Below are 12,780 nucleotides of genomic sequence, written 5' to 3' on the forward strand. Positions count from 1 at the left end.
TGTTGCAGTGAGAATACTCACATGGTATTTTTCCAACACTTTTTTGTAATTTTAATTATTCTAGTTGTGGATTTTTGGCCCTTAATTGTCCTATTTGTTTTATTTAGCTATTTGCTCCTGTATGTTCCGTAAATTTGTATATTTCATTTAGCCTATGGCCAGTCTGAATCCAGTGCAGAATAGGGAAGTATAGTACCTTTATTTTAATTATTGAACCAGAAGTATAGGGACACAGCCCTGCCCCCAAGGAGCTTAGAATTGAAACACCTGGCTTGTGGCTGCAGTTTATTATACTGTTTGCCCCCAGTCTCCAGTCTGACCATCATTTTGTGAATACAGTTCATTGATCATTCTCCCACCACCCTCCTTGATGCACATCATGTTCCTAGAACAGCAGTACACTTAGCCCTTTTTTCATTGTTCTGCTGACTCCAAATGGGATGAATATCCTGCGGCAGAATGATCAAGTTGATTTCCTGCTTAGAGCAATTTAATATCTGTAAACTCTTCTAAATGTAAGCCCTATTTTATTTACATGAACTGTGTGTTAGTGTGGTGAACAGTAGCAAATGCCAAATAACTTAGCAATTCTCTCTGTAACCCCTCTCCCAACTTCCCAGCTCTGATTTTTGTCATATCTGAAGTTAGACCTGCTCCTACCATCAGATTCATATGGGTAGATTCCCATTGGCTTCAGCAGAGTGGCTTAAGATTCTGCCTTGATTAATCTGATTGCAGGATCAGGGCCTTAAATTGTAAACTGTTGAGGAGGAGGGACTGTCATCTTATGTACTGTGGCCCCTACCATAATTTTGAGCATTGTACAAGTGTTCCGATGCAGTGCATTCGTTCTTCTGTTTACTGTTCAAGAAATATGGCCAGACATGACTTTCCTGTAGACCTAGAGAAGCTACAGCAGCCTGTGCATACTCAAATTCTAAAAAAATGAGAAGTAACTTTGTAATCATTAGAAATTAATTTTGCATTGCTGCTGCAGTAGACTGTTAGGATCATTTAGTGTACATCTCTCTCTGCACACTTGATCTACTTGCAAGGAAAGGAAGTTACTTATTTTCGCCGATGAACAACCTCTTTTATCGCATCGACCCATAACGTGTCAGTGAAAAAGTCTTGTCTTATAAATGTGTTCCATCGTTTTAAAAAAGAACAAACCCAGAAAACTTTCTCTGGTTTTATTAAACTTGTTTTTGACCCTTGATTCACTAAATGTCTGCAATATAGTTAATGTGGCATGTCTGTTTATGTAGCTGCCATCGTGTCCTACCACGAACAAGTTTTCTAAAATATATGCCCTATCTTGCCGTGTTTTTTCCTTCTGCTGTAAGAGGCATGCCTCATTTTGTTTGAATATTTTGGCTTAGTTCCACAATTGCTGGTCTAGCTCTTTTTGGTCTGAAGCAGTATTTTCTTTCCCTTCTTTGGACAATGTGGTTCTCCTGGGGTTCCAACTAGCAGGAAGAGATTCGTGTTTGACTGTTGACCCTGACATTGTTATAGAACCCAAGGAGCATGATTTCATCTTTGAATTTTACAGAATAAATTAATGTTGGAATCCATTGATGGAGTGGCCTACCTTTTTATGGGGAGGGGAAATAAGATTTCCACTGGAGGTTGGAAGGATTAGTGCTGGGCTGCATATAAATGATTTTTCCCCCTTCCTCTGGCATAGTTTTTTTAAACATTACCATTTAAAATAGATTATGTATATATTTAGTGATGGAGAAGGCAGACTTATCAAATAGATCAAGACATGAAAAGCCCATTCTAAACAGTGGTCACTCTGTCTTCATCCAGACTGCACAAAATAATTTTGGAACATTGTTCCTGGGGTTTTTTGCCCCTTTGTAAAGTGGGATTATAAGCCGTGTGCAGTTTGTGCTTTGAGTCACATGGCATACTCTTGGGCTGTGTAAATAATGGTGCACATATTCTTGGTCCTGCTCCAATGCTTTCGATGGTCTGGACTAGTGGGTTTCTTTCTGCAGTTTGAACTGTTAGAGTGACAAATCACTGCCTTCCATGTCTCTTCTCCCCACACAGCTGAGTGAGTTCCCTGTACAGACTGGCTCCTGCATTTTCTTCTGTTCAACTTCTGATTCTGCTGAAGACAGCTGCCATACACTCCTTGTAGGGCAGGCAGATGACAGTGCCACAAGTGTAGCTGTACCCAAATTCCTGCTTCACTAAGCAAATGGGGCTGCAATTGTGAAGCTCTCGTTCACCACCAAGACTGATGGGAAAAGGCCAGGCTCTGTCTGCCTCTTCCTCCCGACCGACAGGTGGGCCTCTTCCAGCAACGCTCATGGCAGTGGCAGCAGACTAGGAAAGTCTGTTCCCCTGTGCTCTGCACTTCAAGTGGGGCATTGGCTCTCTTCTGCTCAGCCCCTCACTGGGCAGCCAACATTCAGAGTTCAACTCACCCTCCCCCCCCCCCCATTCAGTCAGGTCAAGTGGCGTGTGCTACTAGATCTGTTGGGAAAAGGATGCAAGAAGGGACCATTCACTAGATGCATGAAGGAAATAATTTTTTCTACCATGTAGTTATCCAGTATATCTAGAAATAGGCAGAAGACAGTATTCTCGTTTATCAATACGTAAGCTTTCATTTTATACTAAAAACTAGCTGCTATTTCTTAAATGACCAGACAGACCCTTGCAGTTAAACAGTGAATGAGCAGTCAGATGTGACTGTCTTTTATAGCTATTTATTTATTAGATGAGAATATTACTTCACATAAACAACTTCAGAATGACATGCCCCTTTCCGTCGGCTCCAAACAGTTTGCCAAGGAATGCTTTAAGAAATGTGGTCTGGCCTTGAGAGTCTTCATAAACCCTCAGGGCTCAGAGTAAATCTCTAAGATATGTAACTTAGCCATAAAACATGTTACAGCTTCGTGCGGAGCAAAATGCTTTATATAAAACCTATTTGACTATATTTTTTAAATGGGCGGCGTGAAATTTCCTGAAAACACAGCAGTCCGTTCTTCCCCTCTGTTCGTTTGTTTCTCAGACTAAGGTTCTCATCTCACAGGGAAGGCTCAGCAAACCCAGAGGAAATGAAGGAAAGGAAAACTTATTAGGATTTGAGGAACCTAATATCTTATACTTAGTGCTGAGTATTTGGTGGTGGTTTACTGAATCCAAAGCTAAAAGGAGTAACAAAAAAAGGTGGAACAGACTACGCCTGGTATACTTGACTAAAATATACAGCCTGCTTGCAGTCTTCATCAGTTTTTTTTTTAAAAAAGGGGGTTGCACTTGGTATGAAGGTTCCATTTACAAATCGATAATATAAAGGGTTGTTAAATGGTTGGCGTTTTAACAAATGGCTAATGGTTGGAGTCCACCAGGTCAGTAGGGATTGCTTATGATCATCTATAATGCCATCCCCTGGTGTGCTGAAACCCTCTAGAACACATGTTACTCTGTAAGATATTTATAACATCTATTCATTTATTAACTGTTTGTAAAAAGTTTATAAATGGAAACTTAATGAAAGGTGTGTTCAAAAAAAGCTTGCTGTAAGGGAGGCCCGAAGCAGCACTGAGGTCCGGAAGATAAGGCACTGGCCTGGGAATTGGGAAACATGTTTTGTTCCCAGCTCTGTCACTGACTCTCTTTATGGCTTTGGACAAGTAATTTTTCTCTCGGTGCCACATTTTCCCCAACTTGGGATTCTTACTTTTCTTTGTAAAGCGACTTGAGTTCAAGTGAAAAGTGCTGTGTACTCTCCACAGTAAGCATGGAAGTAACAAAGCGCATCAGCCCTTGAATGAAAAGGGGAGTATTGTTCAAACTTGACTGATTTTTGGAGGTCACGTGCCAACAGTGTTAGGGGATTGAGTTGTTCAGGGGATTGGTAATGGTTGTATTGGAATTGGTTACTTGGAAGTGAAATGTGTTCTCCATATCCCAAGAGCTTTAGTAATCAAACAGTTTACCAAAGAATGTCTTTTTGCCAACAAATATGAACTGGGTCGCTGACTTCAGTTTCCTCGTGGGCAGCGTTCCCACTATTAACCACTGCCATATTTGCTTATTGCTATCATAAATTTGCTTGCGAAGGCTGTGTTGCTAATGTTCATTTAATGTAAAAAATAAATACAGATAATTGGAGCATTTGAAGTATTTTACAAATCACTTTTCAGAAACTTATTGTGGAGCTGAGTAACATGTAAACTGATTTTAATCGATAGTGTGGCTCATCACTACTCATTTCTGTCTTTGCTGGTCAGGAGCTAATGCTGGCTTTTTGCTAACAACAACAGTACTTAAAGAGTTCTGATGGCCATAGTTTCTCTGTAGTGTTTACAAGACCTTATACTGCTAGCACAAGTTAATTTTATAACAGTCAAGATCCTGTGCAATACCTCCTGAAATCTCACAATAGGCTATGCTTTTGGGAGCTTCTACTCGAAATAGTGCTTGCAACTGCGGTGATTGTGTATTGAAGGATTTCATGATAATGAAAACTTTGTTAAGGTAATTATATGAATCAGTGTAACATGATAGTTTCTTGGTTGGTTGACATTTAGACAGTGGGAGTTTTCTACATACACCCCAGCTGAGCTTTTAGTTTTGTCAGTGAAGTTGTAACTTGGGATGTCTTCTACAGTGTACAGCGTTAAGTGATACATTTTGGGTGCCAACACTCTAGGACCAAACTTGCTGGTCTTGCTCTAGAAGTCGTCAAGTAATAGGTTGTCTGAGCTCAGTAGTAATTCATTTGTCATAGTCCTGAAATGATGCCCTTCTGGCTATAACCTCTCGTGCTGTGATCACACACTGACTATGATTTTGTCATTTTTTTATCTTTTTTTTGTAGCGATCGGCATCATATTTCTAGTGCAATTCCAGTTCCAAAGAGACAAAGTTCTACCTTCGGGGGCTTGGATGTTAGTTTATCTACTGGGCCTCCTTCTCCAGATAAGGGACACCGGAAACGAGCCAGCTCGGAAAATGAAAGACTACAGTACAAAACCCCCCCTCCTAGTTATAACTCTGCATTAGCACAGCCTGTTGCCATTGCAGCCCCTGTAGAAGAGTCAGATAAAAAATCTGGATCTCCAACCTCATCCTTAGATACCTCCTTGGACTTCTCAAAAGAAACCAACAAAAAAAGAGAAGATTTGTGTGACAGTTTAAATGCAGAAAATGGGAGTCTGAATAATGTCCAAGACCAGCAGGAGTCTTTCCTGGGACGTATTAGTGCAATAAATGGAACATTTCTGCCTAGTGAATGCACTGGCAGTGCGAGCAGCGAGGAGCCATGCGAGTTCCATCCTCCCCTCAGCATTGATCTTTGTTGCACTGTCGAGCAGGCAGAGGAAATAATTGGGATGGAAGCAACAGGATTCAGCACCGGAGATCAGTTAGAAGCCTTTAACTGCATCCCGGTGGACCATGCTGTGGCAGTGGAATGTGATGATCAAGTTCTAGGGGAGTTTGAGGAGTTCTCCCGAAGGATCTATGCACTGAATGAAAACATGTCCAGCTTTCGCAGGCCGCGCAAAAGTTCGGACAAGTAAGCTTCAACAGGAATTCTGTAGTGGACGGTACCACGGTGATCTCCGCGATCTGAAATGAAGATGAAGTTGCACTTATAATCCTTTGTTTTAATTATGGAAAAATGATTAAAGCTGTTCCTTTGGTGTTGGAAAATTAACTTTGTAACTGAGAGTGATAACACAGGATCATGGTATATTCACAGTCCAGGTAAACTTTGACTCTGTTTCCAGTCCTTTCTTTGTCTGGTATTTATAAGCTGTTTTTCAGGTACCAGAGTCCATTCTAAATACTTTCTTTGAAAGAGATTTTAGTGCCAATCAGGCCCTTGTATGAATCTGTCTGCTTACGTTATTTAGTTATATTTTATTTTCATCTTTTGAGGGGAAAAAAGTTAATTTAAAAATATATCTATGGTAAGACCAGCAGTCATTATATTTTTACCTTCTCCAATATACAGTTTCTCTTGAGCAATGTAGTCAGTATTACAGAAATACCATGAATTTGCTACTTTTGAACAGCGTCTTATTCAGTTGAGTTTTGCAATCCTTAAAATTTTAAGATTGCACTGATGGGTTTTCTGTTCTTTAAAGCCTGGTGGAAACATGCATCTTTTATAAGCATCTAAATGAGATTCACACAGTTTCTCTCCCCACGTAAATGATACTCTCACCAATTCCCTCCCCTCCTACACTCACTGCTACTACCAGCAGGCAAAATCTCTGGGTGGAGACATGATAACTTAACTATGCAACAGTCATCTGTTAATTTAACCAATGGAAATTGCCCCACTTCCGGTTTAGGATTAAAATAGAGCTACTTCACGAGAGGCAAAAGCCTAAAAGATGCATTATATGAGCAGGTTCCACCTATCATCTGTAGTATGAGATGTCTTGCTTTCAGACATCAAGGTGTTGTGATGGATTTCATGGACACTCTCAAGTAATCCAGACTATGTGCAGTCAGTACATGGGAACTGTTATGCCGTTTGATTGTAGATAGGTAGTTTACCACTGGCACACGTGTTTACAACTTCACTAATGGAAAAATGGATTTTGCAGCCTGTTCGTGATTTCCTGGTATTTGTCTGAGTTCGATTTCATTGCTCTTGCTTTCTATATTGTATACCCAAGAATTTGGGCTCAGTTGTGAGCTCTCAAATATAAATCTGTATAGCAGAATAAAAGTTTAATTTACTTCCTCATGCCTGATTTTTCTTTCCCACTTTAACCTTTCTCTTCGACCGATAAGCTAGTCTGTTACTTTCTAACTTCACCATAAGGTTAATCCACATTAATGTAAACTGTGGATATGTGTAGGTTGACAAAGCAACACATTGAGTGTGAGATACAGTAGACACAGTTGCAGTCTAGAAGCTGCATTTTCTATGTAACCCCTTAATGAGGTATATTGAAATCCTATTTATATTTTCATTAAAAGTTTCAAAAGTTTGTTTCTAACTGCATTAGTCAACCTAGCCTTTCTACAGCATTTCATCTACTTTTAGGATATTGCAAGAAACATTTAAAGACAGGCATTCAGAAATTAAGGCCACGGTATTAAGCACGTGTCTAATGTCAAGCACAAACATATTCCATTTAACTCAGTGGGACTGCTCAAATGCCTAAAGTTGGGCACATGCTTAAGTACCTTGTGGAATTGGGCCCCATCTGCCCTAGAAGATGTTGCTTCAGTTCTAACCTCATGAACAATTCCTTTGCATTCTAAATAAATTGTCTGTATTTCCATAGGGTAACAGCTGTTTTAAAGACTATTACTATGTGTGGGGAAAACTTACAAAATATTTTTTACTAAACCCTATAGACAGCAGAATGAGAGCCAAATTTGAATGCACAGAATTCCCATTGAAGTCTCTCTCTGCTTCAGATGAGAACAAAGTGGTGGGATGCTCCATGCTAATGACTTCATCTTACATTCTTCCTCCTCTTTGCTAGCTGAGAAATGTAGCAGAATCTCCTACAACCTCCAGTCTGAGCACCAATGGCAATAGGAGTCACTCATGCACACGGGAGGGTGGAATTTGATTTTTTTTTTTTTTTTTTTTATAAAGCGGAGCACTTCTACTGATACATACATGCATGAGGAAAGTCATTCTATTTGGGAGCGTAATGTAGCTTGTGCTGTGGTGTCTCTAAATCTACCCAAAGAAGAGTTGTAAAATTATGTCCCTTACACAGTTGACTCAAAGCAATTGAACAATGTATGAAACGGGGTTCACAGAACAAAAGTGTGACTTTAAATACCTTTTGCATGAGTTTCAAATTGATTCTCAGGTTCCACACAACCAAATGAAGCCCAATAGTTGTCTTCCCATATGTTGTGTTGCTCCTTAACCCAGCGTTTCTAGAGTTTATAAAAACTCTTCTAATGAACCACTAGTGATCCCCTGTAATTATAATGCTTATATCACAGTACAGCAATTCTTGAGTCTGCATGTTTGTTGCACAAGTTTGCTTTAGCTACTTTCTTCAATAATGAATCCTTTCAGCACAGCCACACCTTAAATTGCCACCAAGTTTCTTGGCAGCGTTTTTATAACGTTCTACCTAAAACAGTGTCTTGGGGCTAATCAAAGCATTGACAAATTTTTGCCATTATAAGGCAAAAAATATTGCACAAGCCACCACCTCGGGGCCTTTTTACAGTTTGCCTTGTAAATTACTGAATTTAAAAAAAATCTTGGTGAGGGAGAATGGAGGCAAGCTGTAAAGTGGGATGATATATCACTGCATTTTAGTTGCCAAGAGCCTTTTAGTTTCTGCACAGCTGACACACTGTAGAAATCTGCAAGCGTTTTTGAGTGAAAATGTTCCATTGCATTTTCTTCCCCCACTAGAAATTCCTAAGATTCTCGGAATATTAGTTTTGGAAGGTTGCATCCAGCTATATTTTTATAGCAAGCATGAGTGTGTTGGCTTATCCTTGCCTAGCCAGGTATTCTAAATAACTAAAACAAAATTAAATATCCCATAATAAATGGCATGTTAAAGTTCCATTGGTAATTGCAAGAAATCTCAGCATCTGTATTTATAAAATAAAATTGGTTAGTATTTATCTGAAGAGTTAAGTGTGTGGTTTCTTTACTAGAGGACTATTTTAATCTGTACATTGCTTCAAACTGCATGTCGGGGTGACCTTTGAGTCCAATGTTCTCGCTCAATAAAGTTTCTTGGCTTTCAGTTCCTCAGCCCCACATATGAATAATATGAAAGCAGGTTTAGTTTAAGAAAACATCACCTTGTCTAATTTGATCTGAATTTCATTTCACGTGAGATGGCACTGCATCACTTTGTCACGCTCCTCGCAAAGAGATGGTACGCAGCTGGAATAACAGAGCCACACCCCATTGTGCTGCTCTCGGGCAGCTGGACATGCAGAGCTTCGCGGATTGTGGAAGTGTCATGTTCATTCATAAGGGAGGCGTTACTAGTCTTCTAGCACCTTCTGTGATCCAAGCTAATGAGCAACATATGTCTGCTGAAGGAGTTTATCTTCCAGTCAAACAAGAGACCACCACTGCAACCCTAAAAGGGAGTGACTGTGACACGGGGCACTGTGGGTGGGAGGCAGTGTAATATGAATAACCAAAGGGACCCTCTATGCTTCAACAGTGATGCAAAAGACATTTCCTCCCTTGTCCAAGCAGAAGGTAAAATGCCAAGACCCCAGGCAAGGGTGGGCTTGAGGGAATCTGGAGTGTGAGGAAAAATGGCTTCTGAATCGGAAACCCAGTAATATACAGCCCTAAACCACAAGCAGAGCTGGGATAGGGAGATTCCAGAGGGTTACAACTCAATAGTATTCTTCACTAACTGTCTTAAAGGGTTGTGTAACATTGCTGTGCCCAGTTAAACAGCTCCCGCACTTTGGTAAAGAAGTGATATGTATATACCATATGACTGTCGCGCGGCAGTGACTTACCACTGCGGCGCCTCCTGCTGATTGTCCAGGGAATTAGCTCTTTTCAGCCAGGAGCACCCTCTGCTGGTCGGTGTCTTGCCTGCTGCTGGCCCCGTGCCCCTCCTGGATGCTGGTGCTCTTCTAGATTAGGGTTCTGCCCCTGGCAGTGCCCCCTCAGTCTGGGTCCCCCCTCCCAGGTGGAACCCCCAACCCCCTAACCTCAGTGGCTACTGTCAGTCATAGTCTAGCCCCCGCTCCCTGGGGCAGACTGCAGTCTGTACCACACATCGGCAAGAGGGGTCGGACCAGCTGCCTCTGTCTCGGTCTGGGCTGCTCCTCTGCAGCTTTAGTACCCTTTCGTGGGCCTTTACCTCGGCCTGCAGCCTGGGGCTCTGCTAGGCTGGAGCTCCCCAGCTCCCTCTGCCCTTCCCCAGCACTGCTCTGCCCTAGGTACCCTCAGCTTCCCAGACAGCCAGGTCCTCCTCTCTCCATGTAGCTAGAGAGAGTCTCTCAGCTCCTGGCTAACAGCTCTCTTATAGGGCCCACTGAGGCTATTTCCCCCAATCAGTCTAGTTTTCCTCTGGCTACAGCCCTCTCTTAGGGCTGTTTTAAGCCCTTCGAGGCATGAGGGGGTGACCACCCTGCCACAATGACAAATATAGTTTGTATTGTTTTATAGTAGGTAGAGGTCCCTATGAGGTCAAGTGACTCACTTGTGGTCACAGATCAGGCCAATGGCAGATCTGGGATTATCACAGTTTCTAATCTGTAAAATATGTAAAATAACTTCCTTTGTCCATGTAAATTATAAACTTTCTTGGGCAGCTACTCATAGGCACTACATGCATATAGTAAGCTAGCACAATGGGGAACAGATCTTAGCAGGGCCCTCTAGGCCACTATGAGGACATCAAACCCATACTCTACTGGCTCCCGGCTGACTTCACATGGCAATTTAAATTCTAGGTCCTAATGTTCAATACATTTAATGGATCAAGTCCCATCTACATTACACTGAATTTTGATCTATGAACTGCGTCAGCAGTTGTGCTCCTCTGAGACAAGGTAGATCACAAAGCACATGGGAACTGGGAACAAAACATTCTCGGTTAAGGGTATGGAATAGCTTTCCAAGGAGACTAGGCAAATCCAGAGGCCAACTATCTGTAGGAAACTGCACAACATTCCTATTTGAAAAAGCTTTTCCACCATAGAAAGAATGACACTCAACACTGACAACATCTACCTAAACTCTACCTTGTCCCCTCACCCCCCCTCCAAATGTTAAACACCTGAAATAAGCAAATCAACCAAACAACAACAAATACTCCAAACAGCTTTTGCCAAAGAAAAAAGAAAAATCCAAAGACTCCATGAACTCTTGAAACTTGATCTGTTTTACTCTTTAGATAGAATGGTGATGGCTGCCTGTTTAAAACCGCTAAAATGGATAAGAGAGGCACTTTCATACTGCTAATTTGGTTCTGGTGAAATAAGATTGGAAACCACTGTGTGTGATTGGGAGAAGATTTCTGATTCTCTTGGTACCTAGAGGACTATGCAATAGTAAAAAGTGACAAATCTTGTTTGATAAAACAGAGGCTTTTTAAGTAAAGACAATTCCCTCCACTTGTAAATAACTGGTCTTTAGATGCAATATGTCAACCTACATATTGTGGGTGAAACTCATCCTCTTGTACTCCATTGACTAAAACAGTAGTATTAGGGATGAATTTGCCTGTTAATTTTCAGTCCAATTTTCTTCTTGTCTTGATTCCAGGTGTGTGTTTTAGATGTTCGACTGACCATTTCTAGTAATATTCTATTCAAAGTCACTTTCATTGGCTTCTTTTTGCTTGATTGACAGGTATTGAATAAGAATACCTATCCAGTCTGAATTAAGTCTCAGATAATTTAACAGGTAAACATTTCCTTCCCCTTACACAGCCTTCCTTTGCTTTTTTAAAAAAAATAAAATCAAATCTAGAGCAAATGAAACTAATTTCTAGTAGTCTGACTTGCGAAGGGCCATCAGAAATAAATTCAGTCAGTCTTAAGTCAGTTCATAATGAAGGGAAGCAAGGATCTATAACCCTTCTGAACTGCCACATATCTATTCAGGAGACACCATCATAGGGCCTAATCACATCAGCCACACTATCAGAGGCTCGTTCACCTGCGCATCTACCAGTGTGATATATGCCATCATGTGCCCGCAATGCCCCTCTGCCATGTACATTGGCCAAACTGGACAGTCTCTACGTAAAAGAATAAATAGACACAAATCAGACGTCAAGAATTATAACACTGAAAAACCAGTCGGAGAACACTTCAATCTCTCTGGTCACTCGATTACAGACTAAAAGTGGCAATTCTTCAATAAAAAACACTTCAAAAACAGACTCCAACGAGAGACTGCTGAATTGGAATTAATTTGCAAACTGGATACAATTAACTTAGGCTTGAATAGAGACTGGGAGTGGATGAGTCAATACACAAAGTAAAACTATTTCCCCTTGTTTATTTCCCCTCCTACTGTTCTTGTAAAGTGCTGGAAATGGCCCACCTTGATTATCACTACAAAAGGTCCCCCCGCCCCTGCCCTCCTGCTAGTAATAGCTCACCGTTCCTGATCACTCTTGTTACCGTCTGTATGGTAACACCCTTTGTTTCATGTTCTCTGTGTATATAAATCTCCCCACTATATTTTCCAATGTATGCATCCAATGAAGTGAGCTGTAGCTCACGAAAGCTTATGCTCTAATAAATTTGTTAGTCTCTAAGGTGCCACAAGTACTCCTTTTCTTTGAACTGGCACAGGTTTCCCTAAGTGCACAAAGCAGAGGTTTTCCATTCTTCCAAGGCAGAAATGGTTCTGTGGATGAGGGGAAAGCAGTGGACGTGTTGTTCCTTGACTTTAGCAAAGCTTTTGACACTGTCTCCCACAGTATTCTTGCCAGCAAGTTAAAGAAGTATGGGCTGGATGAATGGACTATAAGGTGGATAGAAAGCTGGCTAGATTGTCGGGCTCAACGGGTAGTGATCAATGCCTCTATGTCTAGTTGGCAGCCGGTATCAAGTGGAGTGCCCCAAGGGTCGGTCCTGGGGCCGGTTTTGTTCAATATCTTTATAAATGATCTGGAGGATGGTGTGGATTGCACCCTCAGCAAGTTTGCAGATGACACTAAACTGGGAGGAGAGGTAGACATGCTCGAGGGTAAGGATAGGATACAGAGGGACCTAGACAAATTGGAGGATTGGGCCAAAAGAAATCTGATGAGGTTCAACAACGACAAGTGCAAAGTCCTGCACTTAGGACGGAAGAATCCC

The 12,780-nt window shown here is 41.3% G+C and overlaps 1 protein-coding gene across 4 annotated transcripts in view; it reads left to right on the forward strand.

The window, feature by feature from the left end:
* UVRAG (UV radiation resistance associated) overlaps positions 1-6,733 on the forward strand; it is a 147,729-nt gene extending 140,996 nt beyond the window's left edge. For 3 of the 4 annotated variants that reach the window (XM_037882733.2, XM_043527719.1, XM_037882814.2), the window contains one exon: positions 4,850-6,733. In XM_037882733.2, the coding sequence (XP_037738661.1) occupies positions 4,850-5,552 (703 nt within the window). In that variant the 3' untranslated portion in view covers positions 5,553-6,733. The remainder of the gene's footprint in view (positions 1-4,849) is intronic. The other variant, XM_043527740.1, reaches the window with a different exon arrangement.
* Positions 6,734-12,780: the final 6,047 nt, after the last annotated feature.

Source organism: Chelonia mydas, chromosome 1 (genome assembly GCF_015237465.2).
Source record: "Chelonia mydas isolate rCheMyd1 chromosome 1, rCheMyd1.pri.v2, whole genome shotgun sequence".
Lineage (NCBI taxonomy): Eukaryota > Metazoa > Chordata > Testudines > Cheloniidae > Chelonia > Chelonia mydas.